The sequence below is a fragment of the Fringilla coelebs genome (assembly GCF_963513975.1).
Source record: "Fringilla coelebs genome assembly, chromosome: 12".
NCBI lineage: Eukaryota > Metazoa > Chordata > Aves > Passeriformes > Fringillidae > Fringilla > Fringilla coelebs.
In genome coordinates, this window is record NC_140038.1 from 6,633,285 (window position 1) to 6,657,190 (window position 23,906).

The 23,906-nt window shown below is 42.9% G+C and overlaps 1 protein-coding gene across 1 annotated transcript in view; it reads left to right on the forward strand.

Annotated features, from left to right (window-relative positions):
• The first annotated feature begins 5,262 nt into the window (after positions 1–5,262).
• RORA (RAR related orphan receptor A) overlaps positions 5,263–23,906 on the forward strand; it is a 66,321-nt gene continuing 47,677 nt past the window's right edge. Inside the window, exon 1 of the mRNA XM_084213717.1 lies at positions 5,263–5,391. Within this exon, the coding sequence (XP_084069843.1) occupies positions 5,361–5,391 (31 nt within the window). The 5' untranslated portion in view covers positions 5,263–5,360. The remainder of the gene's footprint in view (positions 5,392–23,906) is intronic.

A 23,906-nucleotide genomic window follows, 5' to 3' on the forward strand; every position in this document is an offset into this window, starting at 1 on the left:
CTAGTAATTACTTCTTTGAGGATAATTAGCATCTTGCTGTTCTTTGTGCTGCTGCCAATCAGCAGTTGGTTTATACACTGTCTATTGACTTTTCCCCACCTAAAGGGATATACAGAACAATAGATAGCTGCAGTTTTGGCAAGCAACTCTGGCCAAATACCCTGGTAAGATTATGCATGAAAAAGAGAGCTCTAACAGCTTTCAAACACTTTGTGCTTTTTGGCATCATTAATGTCAGTATGTTGCAGGAAGATGTGATCCTTCAAAACTGTGTAAATGAGAATCTTTCTGGGATCAAACAGGGACTCTGCAGTGGCAGCTAGAGCAGTAATCCAATACCAATCACTTAATAATGCCCTTTCAGGTGTAGACAAAAGGAGGAGGCTACCAAGTCCAGTGTGATCTATTTCTTGATAACTTTGTATTCTTTCCATGGCCCCGCTTGCAATGGGTGGCAGATGATGAATTGGTGATAATCTCATCTTTCTAATCACTTTATTTCCAAATGTACTCCTGTTACCTTAGATTCTGAGAAGCAGCAAAAATGATAGCCTTGCAAGGTGAGAGGAAGCTGGGTGAAAATTCAGTTGACTAGATCTTTAAAATCTTTTGCTACTAACAGCATGCCTAGCTGATAATAATGACTTTGGACTTACCTTTCATCCAGATGAACCCCAAAACATTTTGTCAACTCATACTTCATTTCACCAGGTGCAGAACGGCAGCAGCTGTTTGGCAAAGCACAGCAAGCAGGTCAACAGTTGGGGATAGCAAAGGGCTTAATTGGGAGTTGTGGGGTAGTCTCTAAAATGACTTGATTAAGACATATAGCTGTAGGCCCACGAGGCACAGAAGCACACCTCCTCAGCAGGAACTGAGGCAGAGATTTTGTCTGAAGCAAAATGGAATGATTGCAGGGTCAGCATAGTAGCAGTTTTAAATAGATGAAAAAGAGGCAACTTAATGAGGACAACCTCAGTTAGATTCATCTTCAACAGTGTGCTACTTGGAGGGCTAGAAATAAATGAAGATTAAAATACCACTAAATCTAGAGGGGGATATGTGTTAGGGAGCAATCATTTGCTTTTTGGGGGTGTTGCATGTATCAGTTGGAAGCCACTTCAAAATTGATTGCCAACAGGGTGGACAGAATTGTGAACTGTGTTTTTAAAGATTATCTAGAGCTGCAGTTTCCCTGCACTTGGTTTTGGGTGTATTTGGTAAAGAAGGATGTTGTGATCACTGTACCTGCATGGTTTCACTTATGGCTACTGTTGAGTAAGAAGCCAAAAGGGCAAAAGTAGAATGTTCTAATGCTTGGAATTTGTTGTAGGTTTTAAACTCTGGTCACATCTAGACCTGCAATTCTAATATGAGCTGGGAGCTGAATGCTTCCCCTGATAGTAGACATGTGATGGGGTTGCAATTGGAGAAAGACTTTGCTTTCAGTATCACCTGCTTCTTCCCATTTACAAGCAGCTGTTGTCACCATCTCTGGGCAGAGTTTAACGCCTCAGAGGAGCTCTTTAAATGTTGAAAAGAAATTTTCAACATTTCCTATAGATGTTTCAAGTCCTGAAAAGCACTTGAGCATTTCTGAGTATTACTGCTGCCTATTTGAATCAATATAAGATTTCCTAAACATTTTAAAGAACTTATTTCATTGCATGCCTATGAAGACTTAAGAAAAACAATTAAAAATATGCACAATTATGTGGATTTATACTGCCAGCCTAAGCCCATTTTATAAATGAAAACATAGATGTAAACCTAGCTGTAGGTCATTTTAAAAGAAGTGAAGAAGCTGTCTTGGCTAAAGCTGAAAATGTGGAGGCTTTGGATGATTTATTGAAGTGCTCTTATATCACATTTCTTTCCCAGGAGGTAGGTTTTCATCTCCATGGGAGAATGCAGCATGCAGCCCTTGCCCTGCAAAGGTTTGCATGCAGTTGTGTTTGTAGCAGTGATAGAGCAGTGGGGAAATGCTGTACCTCAGAGTGGTTTGACAGCTTCAGCTTCATAACAGGCCTGTGTGGCTAAACCTTCTTCAGACAGGGGGTGGTTACATGACACATTTTCTTTTTTAAGAATGCTTTTTTCCTCTATGCTAGGTAGGGAAGAAGGGTGGTGGTTGTGCCCCGTATTTATTATTCAAATCTTAAATTTTAGTGATAAGGAGGTCTCAAAATTATTCCTAAATTAAGCCTAACCAGCATTCTTGCAGCTTAGGCAAGAATGCAAAACTTGACCCAACAGTCTGCAGAAATGCTCCCCACTGACATTTCAAGTTAGAACAACATAAACATCTTTGTTTAATTAGCTGCATTTAAACTACTTCTGTTTGGGGATGTCCTTGAACAAATAGTTAGGAGTAGTTGGTTCATCTTAGAAGCTGAATTTATTACTTTGCTCAGTAGGTTTAAAAAGAGGTGGAGGAGGCTTCTCAGTGTTTTCTGTCCTGTGCTTAGAATACTCAATTAACACTGTCTCTTGCATTACCAGTGCTAATAGCTGTCTTCGGTGTTTCCCCTTTCTCTGTTAGCAATTTAACACTTCTCTGTTTTGCAGCAGGGTTGAAAAGATTTCTAGAAACAGTTGTTTCCCTCAGATTGCTGCAGAGGCTTGTGGTTAGGCTGACAAGCTGAACACCTTTTATGTCAGCACAACACAGAACAATACTTGATAAGGTTCCCCAATCTGTTCCCATCCCTAAAGCTACCATCTAAGGTTTGTGGTTGCTGGATGTTTGGGCGTGCTTGGGCTGTGCCATAGTGGCTCAAAGGATGAGCACATGCTGTGGTCAGGGTCTATTTGCAGGCCACTGCTCACTCTGAACCATTAATGAATACATTTCTTTGAATGCAGAAATCAAGGCAAGAATTGAGTGTACCCTGAAGTGTAGTTTCTCACTCCTGTGAAGAGTTTGCAGTCTTGCAGTGTTTCATGGGTATCTATCAAAAGCTGAAGGAGCAGGCAGGATAGACAAGCTTCTGGAAGCTGGGAAGCATTCCTATCAGTCAAATGAAACACTGCTGCACAAACAGTGAGAGCAATTGCCTGTCAAGTGTACTGTAATACTCAGCTCAGTGTTATTTGACTGGCACATTGTGTTGTCACTGATAGCGTGCCTGAACTCCAGAGAGACTTTCACTATTGCAGTAGTTTGGTAAATGGGGAAGGAAACGGATTTTGGATGGAGTTTTCATGATAAGGTCAATGTGAGACAGAAAACCCAAGTGCAAATGGATGTGTTTACATATTCAAAAGTCAACAGATTGCTTTATATGGGATATTGATAACAAATAATAAACTATTTTAGGTATGCTCTTCTCACTTAAAATGTCTGGTGACAAATCTTCTGTAATTTTATGAAGTAGCCTTTGTAAGAATGCAAATCTGTGTTGTCTGCTTGTTATTGAAGCTGTTTAGCACATCAGATGTCATGCCAGATTACCAGTTGCATTTCAGCTGGGCTGGAAACAAATCCAGATCAGTAATAATGTAATGCTGTGTACCTTAAGGTTAAATGTCTGACAAGACAACTAGTGCTAATGGACTATGACATTTTTCAGGCCATTGGTCTGACATTACTTGCTGTGTCAGAGCAAAATGTTTACAAAGATCTAACTCCACATTACAATACATTAAGACATCATTCTTCTCTCTTGTGCATGCTCCAAGCTTTCTGGCTGCTTCTAAATTCCACAGTTGGCCTGTGTGTAAAATCACCTTGCAGGCCCTGAAGAGCTCTGAGCAGCCCTGTTAGTGGGATTTGATTCAGTCCAGAATGCCCTGTAAGGTTTCTGTTCAGTACATTGCAACTTTACAGCTTGTGCTGCAGGTAAAACTCCACGAGCACAAACCCATCTGGGAGCAGGTCTGCCACTGTAAATTTTCTGAGCAGTATCTCACTATATTGGTATTGGTAGGAATGGCTTAATATAAGGAGAGCAAATATAGATAAAATATTTTATGACAAAGATACCTGCTAAATTTACACTACTGCAGCAGATTAGCTCTTAGAATTTTTAATGGTTTAATGTTTTTTTTTTAAAGAAAGAAAATTTAAAACAGTATTTTGCATTAATGGGGCTTGAATGACTAGACTGATAAGTGGTAAGTACACTTGGATCAAATCACATTTAAATAATATACTGCATTAAGAATACATTAAAGAAATAGGTAAGAATTAGCCATTAAGGGCCATTTAATACTAGATTGTTTCAGTGTCCTCATCTCATAAAGGCTTTCTAAATATAGGGCTTTGTTTCAAATATCAAGATGGTTCCTCTGGCTTTTGTTTGTAACTATTTTCCCTTATTTTTGTTAAATACTTACATTCTGATTCAATTAGATTAAATGGTATAGTATATTCTGTCCCCTCTTAAACAGCTTGTAACGCATCAATTTTTGTTGTGTGGTTTTGTATTTCATGACAGTTTATTCCGGTAGCTAATACAGGAATTGGAAAAAAATACTGGTTTTGTTAATGCAATTTTCAGTGAAGTGTGGGGTTTTTTAATAGGTTGGATTATTTTTGTGTCTCTGTGTGTGCTCAGTCATGCGCTATCCCTCCTGTAGTGTGGCTGTGTGTATATCCATGAATGTAAAACTTCATCTCACAAACTGACAGTACAGTGACATCTGATGCTATAGAATAGATGAAAACTCCAGCAGTGGTATCATGCTTCAGACGTTCCAAGTAAATCCTAAGAAAGCATGAACCCATCACCAGACAGATTTAAAATGTAAATGCTGCTCTGCTTGATCGAGTCAGCGACTATTAACTGCGGAGCGTTGTGCCAAGATGTAGCGGCAACACGGTTATTTTTTACTTAAAACAACACTTCGGGGGGGCCGCGGGGAACAAACGCGCGCTGGAGCCGCGGGACCCGAGGGACGGGAGCTGCTCTGGGGCGCTGCGGGAGCGCTTCTGCTGCCGGGGGCCGGGCAGCACCTGCCGGGCCGTGCCGGGGCCGGGGCCGGGCAGCACCTGCCGGGCCGTGCCGTGCCGTGCCGTGCCGTGTCGTGCCGTGCCGGGGCCGGGCGGAGCAGCCCCGGGGCGGCGGGGGCGGTGCTGCGCGCCGGGCGCGCCCCGTGACCGCCCCTCGGCGCCGGCAGGGGAGGGGACGGGGCGAGCGGTGTAAACAAGGCGGGGGGCCGGGGCTGGCTCCGTGTCAGCGGGTCACATGGAGCCTCATATGGGCCGGGGGATGGCGGCGCGGCGCGGCTCTCCGCTGGCAGGCGGCGGCTGCTGCTGAGGCGGCGGCGGTGCTTCACGCCGAGGGCCCGTCCCGCCTCCCCTCCCCGCCTCCTGCCCGCCGCGCTCCGCTCCGCTCCCCGCCGTTCGCCGCTGACAAATGATGTGCGTTGTGCTCGCCGCGATGAAAGGTAGGCACGGAAGCTCGGCCCGGGCAGTGAGCGGGGCCGGCCGGAATCGCGGCGCTCCGCGGCCTCCGCGCTCCCCGCGCCGGGGCCGCCGCTCGGGGTCCGGCGCTGGCCGTGCGGGGCCCGGGCGGTTCTCGGCAGCGCTCGGGGGCACGGGCGGCTCGGCCCCGGCTCGGTGGCGGCGGCAGCGCCGCGGAGCCGCTGCGTTCGAGCGGCGCCTGGAAGTTAGAGGGGAGAGGCGCGTGCCGGCGCGGCGCTGCGCTGGCGGGGCTGCGGCTGAGCCCGCTCCGGGCGGACACCGGCTGCGCTTGGGCTGCCCGCAGAGCCGCCGAGAAAACGTGCTCCTAAAATCTCACTCTAGCCAAGAGGAAAGGACGTGCGGCATCCTCTGGGCGGCTGATGGGGCTAAAATGCCGTCTTCGGGCAGCTGCTCATCTTTCAAAGGCTTTGGAATAAAAGGAAAAAGCAGAGTTACTTAGTGACTTATTTTTTCTAAACTTGGAGTTTTTTCTTCTTGCGGATTCGAGTCCTTAATGAGGGGCAGTGGCAAATTGAGGACAGTCAAACGAAGTTTTTGATGAGATACCAAAAGTTTAGAGGTACGTTTGTAGTCTGCCCTGTTTTCTGATAAAATTAGGTCCACAGTAGAGCATTGCAGTGTTTTTAAAGTCATAGGTTTGGGGTTTTTTTAAATATAGGAAAAACAATCTAATCTGAATAACCATCTTACTTATTACACACAGTATTTTTTCACAGTAATCTAAAGACATATGAATTTAATACCCCCACTAAAATACTTGTCTTTAAAAATTTAGGTACTTGGAAAAAGAATATTGACATTTGCTTCAGTTAGAGACTGTTTCCTTTTTTTTCCACTTTGCAAGGCACTAGGTAATGCGCACCAGTAGCAGCATAGTGTTTAAGGACGGTAATTTTCAATTACTCGGCTTCCTTTTCTTCTTGGAGAGAAGCCTGTGTGAATAAAAAGAAAAGCACTGTATTCATTAATCATTAGCCATGCTGAATGTATTTGGCAAGAAAATGTAATTGGGTTGATTCAGATACTTGCATCTGTAACAAAAGGAAGTGCATTTTTTAAAAGTGCAAACTACATGGATATTTTAGCAGTCCTTTAGAGTTCTACATATTCTGATAACAGTTTTTCAGTTATTCCCTTATAAGCCTGTTAGAACCATGAAATTAAATAAACAAATTTTTTAAAAGAGGGAGGGAAGTAGACACACAAAAATATTGGGGGGTGTGATTATGTTGTGTGCTTCTGGACAAAGATTTAAGGTGTGTTGTAAAAGAACAAGCAGATGATTTACGGCAATTCAACTTTGAAATATATTTTTTATTCTCTTGGGAGTTTCATTTAAACCAATTTCCACACTGATGTAAAATCTTGGCAGAGCCCAGCTTTTGGATTTTAAAGTGTAATTCCTAGTGGCTTTATTATGGAAATGATTTGGTCTTTGTACTTTTTACAGACTACTTCTATAGTACGTTTAATTCATGTTTCATAATACTTCGTTTTCTAGTGCATTGAAAAACTTCCTTGGTTTCTTATCCTTTCTCTAATTTGCTGGACCGGGTTCAGCTGGAGGGAAACTGTGTTGTCATTTGTCTTAAAAGGGCCTCTGACTGCTCTGAAATAATAGATCCACAAGCCAATATTATGATTTGAGAGAAGTAGACCAATAGAATAGGGAATGAAGTTTGTTTAAGCTCAAAAAAGGGAAAAATGCAAAATCTGGAGGTGAACTGGGTATTTTGTTTTTTCTCTATTGTGTGGTGGCATCCTCTAATCTTTTACAGTTCTGAAGCTAAAGTGCAAAAAATACGGTCTTAGGGAGAAGGTGAGATTTTCATATTTGGTTTAATTTTCTTTTTTGGGTAAAAAAGGCGAGTATTAATGCCTTTCCTATTGCTGTTTAGATAGCCCAAACTGATACCATCTGATGTTAATTTGTGAGTTGTTTTATTTTTCTTGCGACACAATGTTCTGGCGAGCATGTTCTTTTTAATTCTGAAAATTCCTGAGCCTTTGTCCAGGTCTGGGTGGGTAAAGAGGAGCCAGATGTCACACATGGAGAGCTGCACTCAGGCACCTGAAGTGCTGGGAACAGACCAGTCCAGGGAAGAGCCTGGGCATGTCTTTGAGACAGGCTGCATGTTAGGAAATGAAACTTTCTCATTTCAGGCAGAGCAGAAAGAGGATTTTTCTCCTAACTGATTTCTAAGAAAACAGGCAGAGATTAAGCATCAAAGTTCTTAATGACTGAATAAGTATTTTCTAGATTGATGGGCTTTTAGAAATTATTTATCAACTTTTAGAAATTTTTTACCGACTGCTGTGAGTCTGTAGAGTATCCAGGAAGCCTTGCGTTTTTAGTTTGTAACACAGGCAAGTCAGCTAAGCAGCTGAAACTGCTAAGGGACACAGCAACTTTACGTGCTCACCAGTGAAGTTTGCAAAGAAATCCGATCATTCTGCCGGCGTAGTCACTGGTGCAGATCTTATTCCAGAGAGAGTCCTCCCTGGCAGGAGCATCAGGGTGACTTCAAGGAGAGTAGTGCTGAGTGCTGAACTGATGAGCAGGTACACTGTGCTGGGGTAGGATCAGGGGCACGTTTGTCAGGCCAGTACAGAAGCAGAGGTGAGCCCAAGACCAGGGGAGATTGTTTCCTGGCTGTGGGATTGTTCCGTGTTCTGGTGCCCGCTTTGTACAGAGGCGTGTCAGTCAGTGCTGGTGAGAGCTCAGGTACTTGTCTTGTGCCATCATCAGGCCTGGACAGAAGGGTTCAGTCCACTGATGAGTTCCAGGACAGGAACCTGGCAATAGTTGTGTTATCATTGTTGTGCACATTCCTAAATAGAGATTGGTGGGAAGGCTGATGTAAATTTTCTAACCTGTTTAAACCCAGGTGTATTTACTGTTAAGGTAGCATTTGAGGTACTAATCCTTACTACTGCGGTGTTAACATAGAGTTCAGTCTGTTGCTGTTTTGTGGAAGATGGACCAGATGAGTAGAATCTGTTGCTCCTGGGCTGTAAGGGAAATTGTTTTGCTTTTGGGGGTCTGTGCTTGGATCATTGGAAATATAACTAGCCTTTCTACTGACAGTGTCTCCAAATGAAAATTCACTCGTTAAAAAACACTTGTTTTAAGGAAGACGACTCCACTGGTTTCCTTATTAGTCCACAGGATTTTTGGAATCTGCTGCATTTTTGTGGAGAGCCCTGGCCGCAGCCGTGCAGGAGGCAGCGCTCCTGGCCGCAGCCGTGCAGGAGGCAGCGCTCCTGGCCGCAGCCTTGCAGCAGGCAGCGCTCCTGGCCGCAGCCGTGCAGCAGGCAGCGCTCCTGGCCGCAGCCGTGCAGCAGGCAGCGCTCCTGGCCGCAGCCTTGCAGCAGGCAGCGCTCCTGGCTGCAGCAGGCAGCAGGCAGCGCTCCTGGCCGCAGCCGTGCAGGAGGCAGCACTCCTGGCTGCAGCAGGCAGCGCTCCTGGCCGCAGCCTTGCAGCAGGCAGCGCTCCTGGCCGCAGCCGTGCAGGAGGCAGCGCTCCTGGCTGCAGGAGGCAGCGCTCCTGGCTGCCGCTGTCCCACTGCCCCAGGTGCTTTTCCTGCAGTGAGCGGAGCCGGCAGAGCCGGGCTGCTCTGGGGGCAGACAGGGATGCACGCACCGCTGCTTCATTTGGGTGAGCTTTTCCCAGTCTGTCAAGCCTGACCTTTTGACGTGTTTTTTGTCATGTATCCTGGCACCAGCCTCCTAGCACGTTGGTAATTACTCAGTGTTTTTCACCAGTAAACAAATGCCTATGGAAAAATATCTTGCCATAGGTTTTTATAAAAAAGGTAGCTTTGCAAATTGAAGCGTGCTTCAATTTCCCTTCACTGTGCCACTATTGAAAGTTAAATCCAATTTAGCAAATACTCCAGTACATAACTTCTGTTGACTAAATATTAACAGAATCTGGCCTTTGGAATTGCTAGCTGACAGGCTGTTTTCTTGCTGCTTTAATTTCATTTGACTGATCTGAATGACTTGCTTGTGTCTAAGACATTTGTTGCATTACATTCAGAGGATAAGATTGGTTTGAGGTTTATTGCTGAAATGTACTTTTCAGGCTCTTTGAAAGACCCTCGAGATTTAAAAGTAAAAGAAGAAATCTGTCTTTATGTCTCGCTCTGTGAAAATCAAAGGCAATTGCATGCTCTGTACAAGTCTCAGTTGGGGACACTCGTTTCAAGTAAGGAGATTCTGTCCTGTTTAGGTCAGCAGAAACTGTGGGTGCTGAACATCTCACTAGATCAGACTCTTTAAACTTACATACAGCTCTTGTCTAGCTAAAATGGCGAGCCTGTTCCCAACGGCTCGTAATGCAGTCTTAAAAATAATTCTTCCAGGATAATTCTGAATAACTGGGGCAAAACTCAAGCAGCCTACAGACACAACTCAAGGACTTCTGTGCCCTTTTTTTGTGAAACCAAACAAAATGACTCCCTGAGGGGCTGAGATCGTAGAGGAAGGTATAGAGGAGGCTGGTGTTGGGGGTATGGGCTCTGGCAGATATTAATGTCCCCGTGCTTTATTCACTGAGCTGGTGGGGGGGGGTGTAAGGGGGAGATGGCAGCTGGTTCACTTGGTGCAGGGGAAGGGCCTGCAGCTCTGCAGTGGGGAGGTGACTTTGTTTTGGCATTTTTTAGTTTGGGGAGTAGTGTCTAGAGACCTTAGTAAGGACTGAGTTCCTCTTTATGTCAAGTACTTCCCCATTGTGTGAAAAAGACTGATTTCTTTGCCCATTCCCCATTAGAGAGAACCTAGCATGTTTGGGGGCTTTTTTCTAGGATGATGTAGCACTCAATTTTAACCTTAAGCGGATTTAAATCTTTTTTCTAGCTTCTCTTGCCTACAGTTCAGTGTAAAAATGATCACTATCATGTAGTAATTACCATCAGAATTGTTGGTATTTCGTCTTGACTACACAACAGAGTTCTAAATTGGTATATTTTATTCTAAACTATATGTACTAAATCAAAATTGGCGAATCTTTGTGTCTCTCCTGAGTAGATACATTGCAATTCTCTATCTAGTATTGGAGGAAGTTGAGATGCAGCATGTTCTTTTTTTTCCTTTCCATTCCCAGGAGATAAGTTTTTGTAGTGTGCAAAATAGCTGCATATGACAAGAATGTTATTAGAGTCAGACTTGATACATTTTAGAATGTTTTTCTGGGGTTTTTTTTATTCACAATGAAAGGAAAAAGTATTCACCTTTCTTGTATTTATCTGTGAGCTGTAATTTGCAATTACAGCTGATAACTCCTGAGATCAAGCAAGCAGTAGTTCTCTCCTTTTGTGGTTTGTCTTTTCCTTGAGGACTGATATCTAAGGGATATGCACATAACTAATGGTACAGAAACTGTCTTCTTCCTTTTTGAAGATCAGGGTTTTTTCTCCTTTTTGCAATAAACATTAGCAGGGGAGGGGAGCACTCTGTCCTCCAAGAATAACTAAGTTATGCAAAAAAAGGTGAGTCTGTACTGTGCAGACCTCTCTGCCTGTTGGATGAAAAAAGGCACTGACTGGAAAGTTGAAGCAGAAGGGCTTTTAGGGGGGTCTGGAGATGGACTTTCTCCTTCTGCTTCATTCTCTAAGCTGCCTGTGCTGAACAAAGTCTGTAGCTTGCTAGAGGCATTTAGGCTGAGAAGTTCTGCAAAATCCAGGTTGGCAAGCTCGGTGCAGTTTCAGGCTGTTTCCCAGTTGCCTATACCTTCTGTTGAGAACACGAGGGAGTGATTCAGGGCAGTGACTCACGGGGTGTCGTGCTGTTCCCCTCTCCACAGTGGGGGTTAGTGCAGCAGGGAGCTCTCTGGAGAGCTCAGTGCACTGCAGAAAGCCCCCTGAGGTACCACCACTCTACTCTGAGCTTGTCAGCCTGCGCAGGTTTCCACTGATGCCACTCTCCTGAAAAATGTCATTAAATTAGCATTTGTTTCCCTTTCCCTTTTCAGTGCCAGGGGAAGGTGAAGCAGGCATGTTGACAGGAGCAAAGGGATATGCAGGGAAATCAGAGTCCAGTGCCATGCCAGTTGGGACATCTCTCTCAGGTTCTCCCAGCACTCTCTTGGTGCCTGTGTGCTGCCACTCAGGAGCACGGAGCTGGTCTGCCCATGCCATTGCAGGGTCTGCCATGGGTAATGCTCCTCACACTCTCTGGCTGCAGCTTAATGTGAACCTCTGACACCTGAAGCTGTCACAAGTGCTTGATTCCTCCCAGAGAAGTCTGGGGGTTGCCCAGCCTGGTTGGGGTCAGGTGTTGCCCGTGTTCTGGCTGCTGTCAATGAGTGCAGCTGGAGCACTTCATCTCAGAGAGGACTGGCAGGGGTCAGCAGCTCCCACTGCTGCTGCCCTTGCACCTGTGGCCCAGCTCCACCCGACCTAAGCAGTTAACTTCAGATTTCACTGTGTTTTTTGTTTTCTTTCCTATGTGATGGTGAGTGGTACAGGACCCTTCGCTCTCGTGGCTCTCCTGTTTGTGTGATTCCAGCCTTTGGGCCCTTTGTCATGCTGCATACATAGCCATCTAGGCTAAAATCAATGTGGAGAGAGGTATAATCATCCCAGCTTTCATTTTAAGAGCATTTATCTCAAAGCTTAATTAAAGCTGCTTGGATGTAAATAAGTCTAACCTCTTCACTTCTGAACAATGCAAATAGAATAGTCAGCATACTTATAGGGTATCAGCCGTGTAATTATTGTGTACTGTTTGTGTTCTTTGAAATACTGTGCTGTTTCTTGCCACTGAATCCTGGGACAAAATGCTTCATAAAACCAATTGCGTGACTCTTTATTTATGTACTTTAGAAGAAGTTGTTCATTCTCAAACAAAAGGGTGGAAAAGTGGCAGTAAGTCTTTATGTAGACAGATACACTGTGACAAAGGGTTTGTCAGAGTGTTCCTTCAAACTGAAGGGACCACAAGCTGGAATTTAGACTGGTTGCCAGAGGAGCAGGGTCGTGTTCCTGCATGCCAACCTTGCTGGTCAGAGGCACTGCAGGCACCCTGCCTAGAGCCCTGTGCTGGGACCTCCTGCCACCTCTGCTCACACCTCTGCTCCGCTCTGGCATGTTGTAGAATGCTTCCTGCACTCACAATCAAAAGAGAGAAAAGGTCCTGTCACTGTTTGCATGTGCTGTCTTCTGCAGTGTATTCTGATGTTCTAGAAGTCCTAAAGTCTTTGCTGTTCTCGCTGTAATTTAGTTAACAGCGTGAAATGGGGAGTGATGCATTATGGCAATGGCTTCTGCTTCCAGCTCTTGCAGATACTGAGAGCTCCTGTATTTCATTTGCTCAGCAATTTTCTCCCTTCATCCGAGTATCGTTTGCTGTTTAATGCCTTGTACAATTTACATGATCCAATTAGAAATCAAGTTCCCATTTCATGTGGCACTTAGTTCACACCTCTTGTGAGACTGCCAGGGATCTGAGGAGTGATACTGTGCCATGGGTTAAGTGTGCCTAAAACTTACATAAGCTTATGTTTACCTGACTCCTAGTTCTGAAGAGAGGAGCACTCTCTTGTGCAGCCTCCTCTGCTTGGACCTCTGCCTAGTGTGACATGATTCAAAGGGTCATTTATCTTTTTCTCACCCCAAAAGAAGGTTAAGGTCTCTAAGCCCCAGGTGCTCTTTGCCTGGAGCCTCTAGTCTAGGTAGGGAGTTGAAAACCAGTAAAAAATGATCTCTGGTCTGGTCATCAGAACATTTGGAGTTTCTTTTTTGTACATAGATATTCGCATACTTTAGTTCTGGTGGAAATTTGAACAGTATAAATGGCCGTACTACTTGGCAGGAGCAGCAGTTGCTGCTGTCCTCCTGTAACAACTGTAATGCTTCTTATAATGGGTGCATTTTCCCATTTGGCTAAATTAATTAGCCCATCTTTGTCTGTGTTTGATTTGTCAGAGTAGCTATTGTGAGAAAACACACATATTCTAGTGAATTCGTAGTTATTTTTTTCTCGGCTTGGTAATTAACCCATCTTGTGCACTGCAGAAAACTGCTTGTTGTAGAGTGCCCCTGCTTTTTCCTCTCCTTGGACTACCTCCTTCTAGAGTCCCATATGTAGAGTTGGCCATATGATGGACCTTATGTTTCCAGTTTTGGAGCACATAAATGTAAGTGAGACCACTGTCCTGTACGGGTTTGAACGCCAGGCTGGAGCTCTCCAGGGCTGGGAGGTGTGTTTGCCACTGTTGCTGCAGGGACACCCTCTGCCATGTGCAGAGGGGCAGTTTGTTTGTGATGGGCTGGAGGAGCTGAGCTCACGCTCAGCGTTGTTTTTTGCCAAAGGGACACACCCTGCAATTGCTAGATTGACAGAGATACATTGTGTTAAATTTTGGGGAGAGTTTTTCTCCTACCGTGGGTGCCTTACTGAATTAAAGGAAGTATTTGCTTATAATATGAGTACATAAAGATGTTTGTAACTGCTGGACAGATTCTTGTATCAACAGATAATAAAAAAAAGTCAGACAGGTTAATTAAAGAGCCAGAGATGTTTCATTTGAGAAACCTCATATACATAGGCGCCTGCTAAATGGCTGAGGCAAACAGGCCCGGGGCGCTGCTGCCTCCCAGATCGCCGGGCGATAGCGGGGGAGCAGCCGGGCTGGCAGCGCCCCTGGCACGGCTCTGCCGCGGGGCCGGGCAGCGCCAGCTCGGGACCTGAATTACCGAATTGATCTTTCTATTCTTCTCTTCAAGGAGCATCAAAATTCCCTCTCCTGCCTCCCGTATGGGATGCTTCATTGGACACTATGTGTGAAGCCTCTCAGTAACATGAGCAATATTTCACCCTTGTGTTTGTCTTGGTGAGTTGTTTTATTGCACCTGATAGAATCTGGGTGAGCACAGAGAACTAACTTCTGCCTGAACCTGAAAAAGGCCCTGAAAATGTGGTGTTTCTGGTATTGCTATGGCTAGCTCTGTCCAGATTTCTTAAAAATCTGCCGGTATTTCTGGATTAACTTTGCTTTTCCCAGCCAGGAAGGTGGAGTGCAGCACCTGGCTGCGTGGCATGGCAGGTGCTGGAGCGCTCCCTCCTTTGCACACACCTCACTAGCTCTTAACAACACTTCTCCTTTCTGAGCTGTGAATTGTTTTGGAAAAAGAGCAATCAGTATCTTTAATAGATTTGTTTCATTTGAAGTATTTTTTCTCACTTACTAAAACCATCTCAAATTATTGTGTAGTTTCTTCACTTTAAAATTGTAATTTGAGATTAAAATGTCCAGTGTGGTGCATTTCTCTGGCCAGCACACTGACAATGCACCTTTCAGCCACTTGGCTTGGAGAGGACCATCAGGAGCAGTACTGATTTTTGTTGTGGAAACCTAGAGCTCAGTATGGGGAAATGCTCCCTCCTTGATGTCACTGTTCCAAAATACTCTAATTTTCTTCTGGTGTTTTCCCTCTCAACCACAGTGTTTATACTTACAGAAGGGAAAAATAGCCAAGCATAAAGGTCACTCTAAAGCAGAGACCTTGTGAATACCAAAATCTCACTCCAAAGAATTTTAGCTCGTAGAATCGATTTAAAAACCCTCACAGAAGTGCTTCAGAATGGAAATGCTTTTTTTATGTCACACTGAAAGCTGTAGCATTTAGTGGTAGTAAATTTGCACTTCTTAACATGTTATTTCTGTCAGTGTTGATTATTGTTTTGCTGCAGAAGTAACTAACTTTGTAATTTAATCTGCCGTGGTATTGTCAGCCTAAAATTCGATGTGTACATGCTGCATTATGAAAAACTGTACTGCAGAGGCTGCCTCTGGCTCTGCAAGTCCCTGGACTGTCAAGTGTTGGAGGCTGGCAGAGTAGCCAGGAAGGTACCACTGCCTGCATGCCTTGGTTTGTCCTGTTCCCACTGCAGCTGCTCCTGATCACTGCTGGATTCCAGCACCATCCAGAATTACCTAAAACAGAGTGAAGAAATACATACTTGACTACGTAATTATTCTTTATGTTAAATAGACTCAGATATATTAGCCAATGCTTGTATTAATTTGTAATACCTGAAAAACCTGATCAGGTCTTGATTTTTAATTGAGTTATCAGTCCAGAAGAGTAGCACAGTTCTTCTGGAAATTCTTAAAGCAAGTTACTAAGAAATCTGACTCATAAAGCAAATGTCTCATGAAATTTGAATGTTTAGAAGGGAAAAATGACTGGCAGCTCCTCTTGTAAGTGTGCTAGTTGCAATAAAGTATAAAAGTTCAACATCAAAGAGATCACCGCTTAGTCTGTGGCGTATTTGTACATCAAAGAACAAATACAGGACAAAAGGAACTGCACAGAGATACAGTTCATCCTTGCAGACAGGTCCCCGTGGAATGCTATAAAGAGCTGCTTTCATAATGTGGAAATGATCTCTGGCACATCTTCATTTCTGATTTGGGGAATAGGTAAGAATAAGAATCAGGAGCAGTGTCTCAGAACCCGGGCATGCCAGCGCTCTCGGTAAGGGCGTCGGGGCTCACCTGATGTCAGCGCTGCACTTGGTGTCTCCCTGTGACTCAGGTGTGTAGCCTGGGTGACAGATGGACCTGTGTCTGCAGCAGTGCCATTTCACTGGGGAGGGTGGGCAAAGGGGGTCTCAAATGCTCTAATGAAAGGAAAAGGTCTGCTTTTTGATTTAGGTGTTGTTATGCCAGTGCTTAGGTACTGTGTCGTGCTGCCCAGAGGGGTTGTGGGGTTTCCATTCTTGGAGATTCTCAGTTGGACACAGCCCTGAGCTGTATTTGACCCTGCTTAGAGCCGTCTCCAGAGGTGATCGAGCCATCTCCAGAGGTGCCTCCAACACAGACTCTTCTTATGATCCATGAGAAAAACTCTTCTGTAGTAAGGCAGCTGTCTCCTTAATGTTTCTAATTCTGGCCTCTCTTAGTACAACACACATTTCAGCCAAATATGTAACCAGCTGTGGCACAGGAGAAGTCTTCCACCTGTGTTTTACTGTTTTTCTGAGCTTTTATAATGTGAAAGCTTGGTGTATTTCTACTGATTTGTGCTTTTAGTAGTTTGTTGTGGTTCTGTCATTTAGTGGGGTTTTGTTGTTTTGTCTTATTAATTCTTATTAATCTTGAATTCCCCCTTAAATTAGAGAGAAAGTTTGTGTATGTCTGCCTTAGAACTAAAGAAAAGTGATCTTGGGTATGTACAGCATGTCCTCTTTCAGGACAAGACAGGTCATGAGAAGTTGGTCAAGGAAATGGTTGGACTCTCACTGACCAATTGGTGAATTGTATTGAAGGCAGTGGAGACTTTGTTATTAACTTGAATGTATCTCTTGTAATAGTAAGATGATAAGTAGGTCACATCTATTCTTCTGTTCCAGGCTTTCTACTCAATTTGTATCTCTGTAAGTGGTGACTGCATATGTTATATACAGAAATGTTAATCATAAGATCCAGACTAAATCTGAATTCAACCAACATTCAAGTGTGCTTGGATCAGCCATTTTAATAGCAGTTCCACCTTTTTAGGAGATAGTATTGTCAACAGACTCATTTCTTTTACTGCAGAACTAAAAATAGTTACAATCTCGTGGAATCATTAAGAAATACAAAGGGTTTCTGTTAAAAACCCTGGGGAAACCTGATTAGGCAGACTACTGTATAATTAATTGGTGTGCTACTACACTTGGAGAAGTAGTGCATCAGTAAACAGAAGTCAGAATGTAAAAGGCTAAGAAGAACTGCTGGGAATTGTGTTAAGACATCAAGGCTTGAAAATAACAATTTGAGCACCTCAGGAGAGACAGCATTTGCATTTGGTGGAAGGACAGAAAATTCTCCAAAAGGCCAGGGCAGGGGCATCTGTGAAGGAAGGCTCAAATAAAACACCTTTGCTACTGCTGGTCACAGTATTTTATACTCCCTTCAAGCTGATGTTCTGATAGCTCCCTAGACTATATTCTTACATTTGGGAGACAGTGTCAGGTAAAGTGTTGTTAGAATGTTCCTTTTGTTAACGCTGTGCTGATAATTAAATTGTTGCCTAAGATATGACATGGATCACTGATTTGTGCCATTGTTTGTCTTGTTTGCTTTAAGACTGGAAATAATTGTCAGCAAGCAGCCTGTAATTATCTCTTTGGAAAAAGTCAGGATCCTCTGTAACGTTACTGCAAAGAGGTGCAGCTGTCGTGTTTGTAGAGATCTGGGTGGCTGTTATGACAACATTAATGACTTATTCTTCCAGAAATATGTTTAAAACCAACCTCTACCCCACTGCAGTAGTGTCACCTGGAGAGGAAATTCCATTCTGGGACCAAACATGTACCATGGCAGGGTCCTGTGGCCCAGCAGGAAGATGGAGGAGCTATTGCCACGAGGATTCGGCCCCTCAAATGGACATTTTTGGGGTTTTGAGGAAGACATTACAGGGACAACCAATTCCTGCTTTTCTGTTTAGAGAGAAGTGTAATGCAGCTACTTTAAAGGAGGCATTTCTGTGTCTCGTGTGGCTGATGGGGAGAAATGGGCTGTGCTTGAAGAGCTTCTCCAAGGAAGTGGCTTCCCTGGATCTTGTGTCACGCTGGAGTCCTTCTGGTGGCACGGACTGCTCATTCTGCACATAGGAGCACTGGGGGGAGTTGAGGATGCTCAGCGTGCTGAAGTCAAGCTTTTTCTTAGGGAATGATAATAATTGGTTTTAAATAGTAACCACTGTTGTCTGGTGAATGTAGTGGCTGTGCAAGTTCCTTGCTCTGCAGAATGAACTGCAGACATGTTTGTGCCCTGCTGTTTGAAGAAGGTGGAGCTTTCCTCACTCAGCGTGTCAAGTCCTGACCTGCTGCTGGCACAGACTGTGTTTGGACAAGACAAGAGCTTTACATCTTAGAAAGACTAATCAAATTAATTCCATTTATATGCTAAATTGAAGGAAAGTTCATTTTCAAACTACCAAAAAAAAAAAATCCACCAAAAGACAAAACACACCAACAATGACCTTTTTGAGGCTCCTTTCCACCATCAGAACACAGGAGTGTCAGGTGAACAGTTTATGTCACAGAGCGTGTGTATGCGCTTGCCCAGGAGCAGTTGCCAGCAGCTCGTAAAACCAAAATCCCAAAATGAAATCCTTCAATGCTTTTCTCTTTCCCCTCATTGAATTGAATTGAAAAATTTCTTAGGGAGGTGCCAGCAAAAATAATGTGGGGTTGTGTGGCTTAACTTCTTGTCTTGGGCTGTTGCCGCAGCATTAGTGGTTGGGTAACTGTGCTGAGTTCAAATTTTGTTCTAGTGGGGGTGGGATCTCTCTGTGTGTGAGTGAATATCCTGAATGAGCAACGTGCACAGATGTCCAGCTTGTCTCTGTGGAGCCTAAAGTTAAAGTTCTAGGAGCATGTCGAAAGCTGGCATAAAGCTGTGTATCTCATGTGAGAAGCGCTGCTGTGCGCTGGCGAAGGCATTAGTTCTGAACTGGAGTCAGTTTTTGTTAGCCAAGCATTTTTTCATTGGTGGAAGTTTTACAGTTTCTGAGGACTTTTATCTGTTTCTAGTGTAAAAACACCTTAATAATTGAAATTACATAGCACGACTTCAAATATAATCACCAAATATAATGTGGGAGAAGAATTAATTTAATTATTATTAATTCCAGTGTTCAGAAAATGCTTTCAAAGTTGTCTTAAGCTGGATACCAAACGGTTATCACTTTGGAAAATGTTCCAAGTCTCCAAACATCTCAGTGAAGTGTCTATTTCACAAAGGACTTCTTTGATCCAGCTATCTAGGAGATTTATCCGAGGAGACAAAACCCAGATTGCTTGCTGCTAATCCAGTGCTTTGCAAACAAGATTTTAATTTTTATTCCCTTTACTTGTTTTTCAAAAATTCCAGCAGATATACAATGGGATGGTTTCTTCCCATAAATAATTAAGCCCATTGTAAGCAATGTCAGTAGAAAGTAGTCCTGAGATTCATTTGGTTTTAAGTACCTACTCATTTTTTCCTTTTTAAATAATACCATGTCCCAAGCAATTTGAATGCTCATAAATCACATTAGTTGAAGGGGAGAAATTATTCCAAACTTACTGTCTTTTAGGCATTTACACTTCTTCTCAAGGGTGTTTTGTTGTCCCAAAGGCTGGCTAGAGGAAGTTGTCCTTTGGCTGGATTCACAGCAAGTGGCCCCAAGGTTGGTGTAGCAGCTCCTGGTTGTGTTTCTCTTCACATCAGTGGGCTTGCCTGTGTGCACCAAATGGCTGGTCCCTGTCACCAAATGCAGGCTGAGCTGCCTCTGTGCAGTTCCTGGGGAGGAACTCTTCCTTTCTTTCAGCTGGGCCAGTAAAGCCATGGGGGCTCTCAGTAAAGCTCTGCTTGTTACTGCTCCTAAAAATCATACCATTTTCATTAGGAGATCAGATAATTGAACAAGCTAATCAAAGGGGATTTAGCATGGCCTGAAAGAATAAAAAACATTCCCATACAAAAAAAAAGAAGCTGAGTTTAAATACTATGGTGTTTCTCAGGGAAAAGAGCACGTAGTAACAGAACACAGGAAACCAAAGGACTGTATTCTAAAAGAGACCATATCAGCAGTGCTGGGGGAATGAAAATAAGCATGTATTTGTTTACCTGCCCACTAATGCCATCACAGTAGTTCCAAATACATTGTTCATTGAATTAAAGAACCCACCCAAATGTTTTAAGACATTATTTATTAACAGTGACTGGTTTTAGTGTCGAGAGCGGGTAAATTAAGTTGCTTACACAATTTATCAGCTGCCGCTAAATGTTGTGGATGTTATTAGTCATTAAGTAGCCAACAGTTAGTCTGGCAGTTCATTAAATCTCAAGACATTGGATACAGGAATCTCTCCATGTTTTATGAAGTGGAAGAGCATTTCAGAATAATATCAGAAATATGCAGATATTGCTGTGTAAAAATTCTTCCTTCTCTTTTTCCCATTTCTCTCTTATTGACTGCTTTAAGCAAATCTTCATTTAGGTTTTTTTAATGAAAACATTTTTTTTCTGTAGTGAATCTGCCAGAAAAAGTAAATTGACATGTCATGGAATGGCTTTGTGACTTGCAGGGTGTTTATTTCCTTGTTTTAAGCAGATGCAGAAGGTGTATTTTGATGCTGTTACACTGTGATGGATGAAAAAACTGCACTGACTTTTATCCAAGAGAGGGAAGAGTTGTTTTCTTTCAAGGGCTGTAGATCAATTGCTGTCTTACAGAAGTAATACCATGAAAGTGGGGAAGAACTCCTCTTTGATACTCAGGCCTTTCTATTTCAGTTGGTACAGTAATGGGCTTTTGAATTAAAGGTTTGTTAAAGCTTGTATCTATTTCAGAGTATTGACAGCCGAAGCAGACTCACTGAGCCAAAATTTATATGTTTATCCAAGCCTGTTAAAATCAGAATTTATGGTGACTGTACTAATGTGTAAGCTTTAATACCACTTTTATATAGAAGGCTCCTATTTGAATTTTCAGTGAAGTAAATTTCTTTACAATATGCCTTTGAGTTATGGTTTATAACTGGATTCATATAAATAAATGCTTTCAGCTGAATGCTGTTGAACTAATTCCATTTTGAAGTCATTAATTATATTTAGCTCACTGAAAAAAAAAAAGGAGGGGGAAGGCATCAACTAACCCTATATAAAAGTGACAAAAGAATTGTTGCATGACGAAGCTTTGGGCCTCTTAAACTATGAAGAGTGAGTGGTTTGGGTTGGTTGGTGTTTTAATCAAAAAGTGAACAGAAGCTAGATAATGCATTGCTACACTGCAAAGACATTTCATTTTGAACAGCCATTAATACAGTTAGTACTTTTTGCTTTTATCATGCAAGGTCTTTGCAATAAAATCTGGCTATGCAGTGACCCTACTTGTTTGTGCAGGGAAAAATCTTGCTGCTTCTTTGTACGTCCATTAGACCTTGTCAGTTTGGTAAATTTTCAAGGTAAATTTGCTCTGATGTATGCTCAATTGAAAAAGTGGTTTGTTGCAGTCAACTTAATGTAAGGAAGAAAACTTAGAGCTTTAACTTCTTATAGTGTGTGTATATATACATATATATATATATGTGTATATATAGTGGGACCCTTAAGATAGAGTGATAACCAGTCATCAGAACTGAAATTGAGATGCAACCAAAACAAAAACCAAACCAAAATTCTCGTGCAGTTTCTGTGAGCCTGCTCATTACACTTTATTAATAAAGATTTTGTGTTTCCAAGAGTTAGAGGACATAATGGACCTGAGCATTGCTCATTGCAGTTTCCCAATAAATAGTGTGTATATATTTTTAGGCTGGAGCATGGTATTTACGCCGTTTCCCTCTTCGTCCTTTGCATTTTGGCTATTCCATTTAGGTGGGTGCAAGAATTTTCCTGCTTGGAATTCACATTGCCCTGGGATCACATAGGCTGCATGCAGAACTGTCATCTTGCTGAAGTGTTGTGCCTGATCCTCTTTCCTTTGCTGTCTAGTTTCTTTTCTTTCATTTCATTACTTTCATTTCTTCTTCTTCATGTTAATGCTCTTCATCTCTAATTCACTTTCTTGTGTTCTTCTTTCACTCTTTTGAAAGCAAGCTGCCAGTGCCATATTTAATGTCTTGATCAGTGTACTGAGGGGTAACAACAGGACTGTGCATTTTAGGCCTTTGTAACCAGCTGGTTCAGATCAGGGTGAAAGACAGAGCCCTGTGGGACACCTCTGTGCTGTACCTTCTAACCCTGCACTCTGGGTTCTTCAAGAGACCTTGGGTCCTTGAAGGAATAGGGTCCCTTGAAGGGCCTGCTGGAATAGTTCCAGAACACCAGAGGGTCGTGACAACTGTGAGACACTGTCTCTCCATCTGGACTTCTGATTGTCTTTCTATCTACCAAAGTTCCTGTCTGGTCTCTTAAAGCTGGTTCCTGCCCACCATCCCCCAAACACTTCTGATTTCATCAGCACCTTGTGGCACTCTGTGCCAGGGGCACCCCTGAATGATCACTGGCACTCTCATGAAACTTCAGTTGTTCTTGTGTGTTGTTTTACTTGAGGAGAAACTGATGCTTTCAGATTTGCTGTGTTGGAGGAAAGAGGTGTGGAATTACCCTGCTGAGCTGCTGCATTTAATTGCTCATCATGAGCTCCCTAAACATACACAGGCTGTTCTGGTTACCAGAGTGATCAACCAGAAATCAACCACAAACTCGATTTTAGGAAAGTCTCCATGAAAGCTCTGCCATGCTTGTAGACTCCCAGCAAATTTGAGTATTAAAATGAACTTGCATGAAGCAAGGAAGCTTTCTGCACTTACTTTGAAGTCCTTTTACAGAACACAGCAGACATCACTTAAATCACATATGAGGTACACAGAACCAGAATTACAGTGGAGTGAGCTGGTCAGCAGTTTTGGAACTAAGCAATAGGAAGCAAGGGAAATGCAAAAAGTGATATAGTTTTGTATCTTCTGTTAAAAATTGTTGGAATGGGGACCCTCTTTTTGTCTGCATTTTTTACATATTTTATGCATGAGGTCCTCATCCAAAACTGTGGTTCCTCAGCTCTACTGAAGCAACAGTGGTAAACAAACTTTTCCCACTGTCCTTGCTGCTAACTTTATCTTCAAGAGGAGAACCCAGGGCTGGCATATTTGCTAACACTGACAGCCAGGAGACTTTCTTTATGGTGTAACCGGTGGCTTAGAACAGTGGTCTCAAAAGTCATGCACCCCTGTCATTAAAAATGAAGTCACTGCATCTAAGAAAGTCCAGTCGATCAAATGATTTTTCATTCATTCATTGCAGTTTCTTGACAAACTGCTGACTTATGGACAAGTGGAAAATATATGTTATCCTAAGAAACAAAATTCATATTGGACAAAGCTTTTGTTTTTAAATTGCATCCTTCATAGTGTGCTTCCATGTTCTGCCCCACTCCTCTGATTTTGTCCAGCTCGGGCTTCTGGAAACAGATGGATATAGCTATCCTCAGCTATTGTTTGAAAATATTCCTGGTGGTATTAATCATGGATATAGCTTTATATATATATATATATATATATATATATAGTGATTGTATGCATCTAATGTGCATACAATTGAGCTTATCTGGTTTTTCAAACAAGGGGATCTCCAGACTCAATTCAGAAACTACCTATGGGTAATAGCAGGGAAAGCCCATTCTTCAAACTCATCACTCCTCTGTACTTTGTTTCTCTGTTTCTAGAAGACCTTCAAGTAGAGCTTTGCCATGGACTATTTGAGTTAACTGGTTTTATAGTGGCGTATTGCTTCAGTTGAATGTGGTGATTATGGAATGCTTCTTTCTGTTGTCTTTGAAATCTGAAAGTACCCCAAGTAAACTAAAACCCAGATAGAACCACTAAAAAATATTAGTCAGAAATCTTACAGCTTTCTGTGTCTTTGTGTATTCTTACTTCTTTCTTGTTTTGTGGTTTGTTTTTTTTAAATTCAATACTCAAGGGTTGGCAGTGC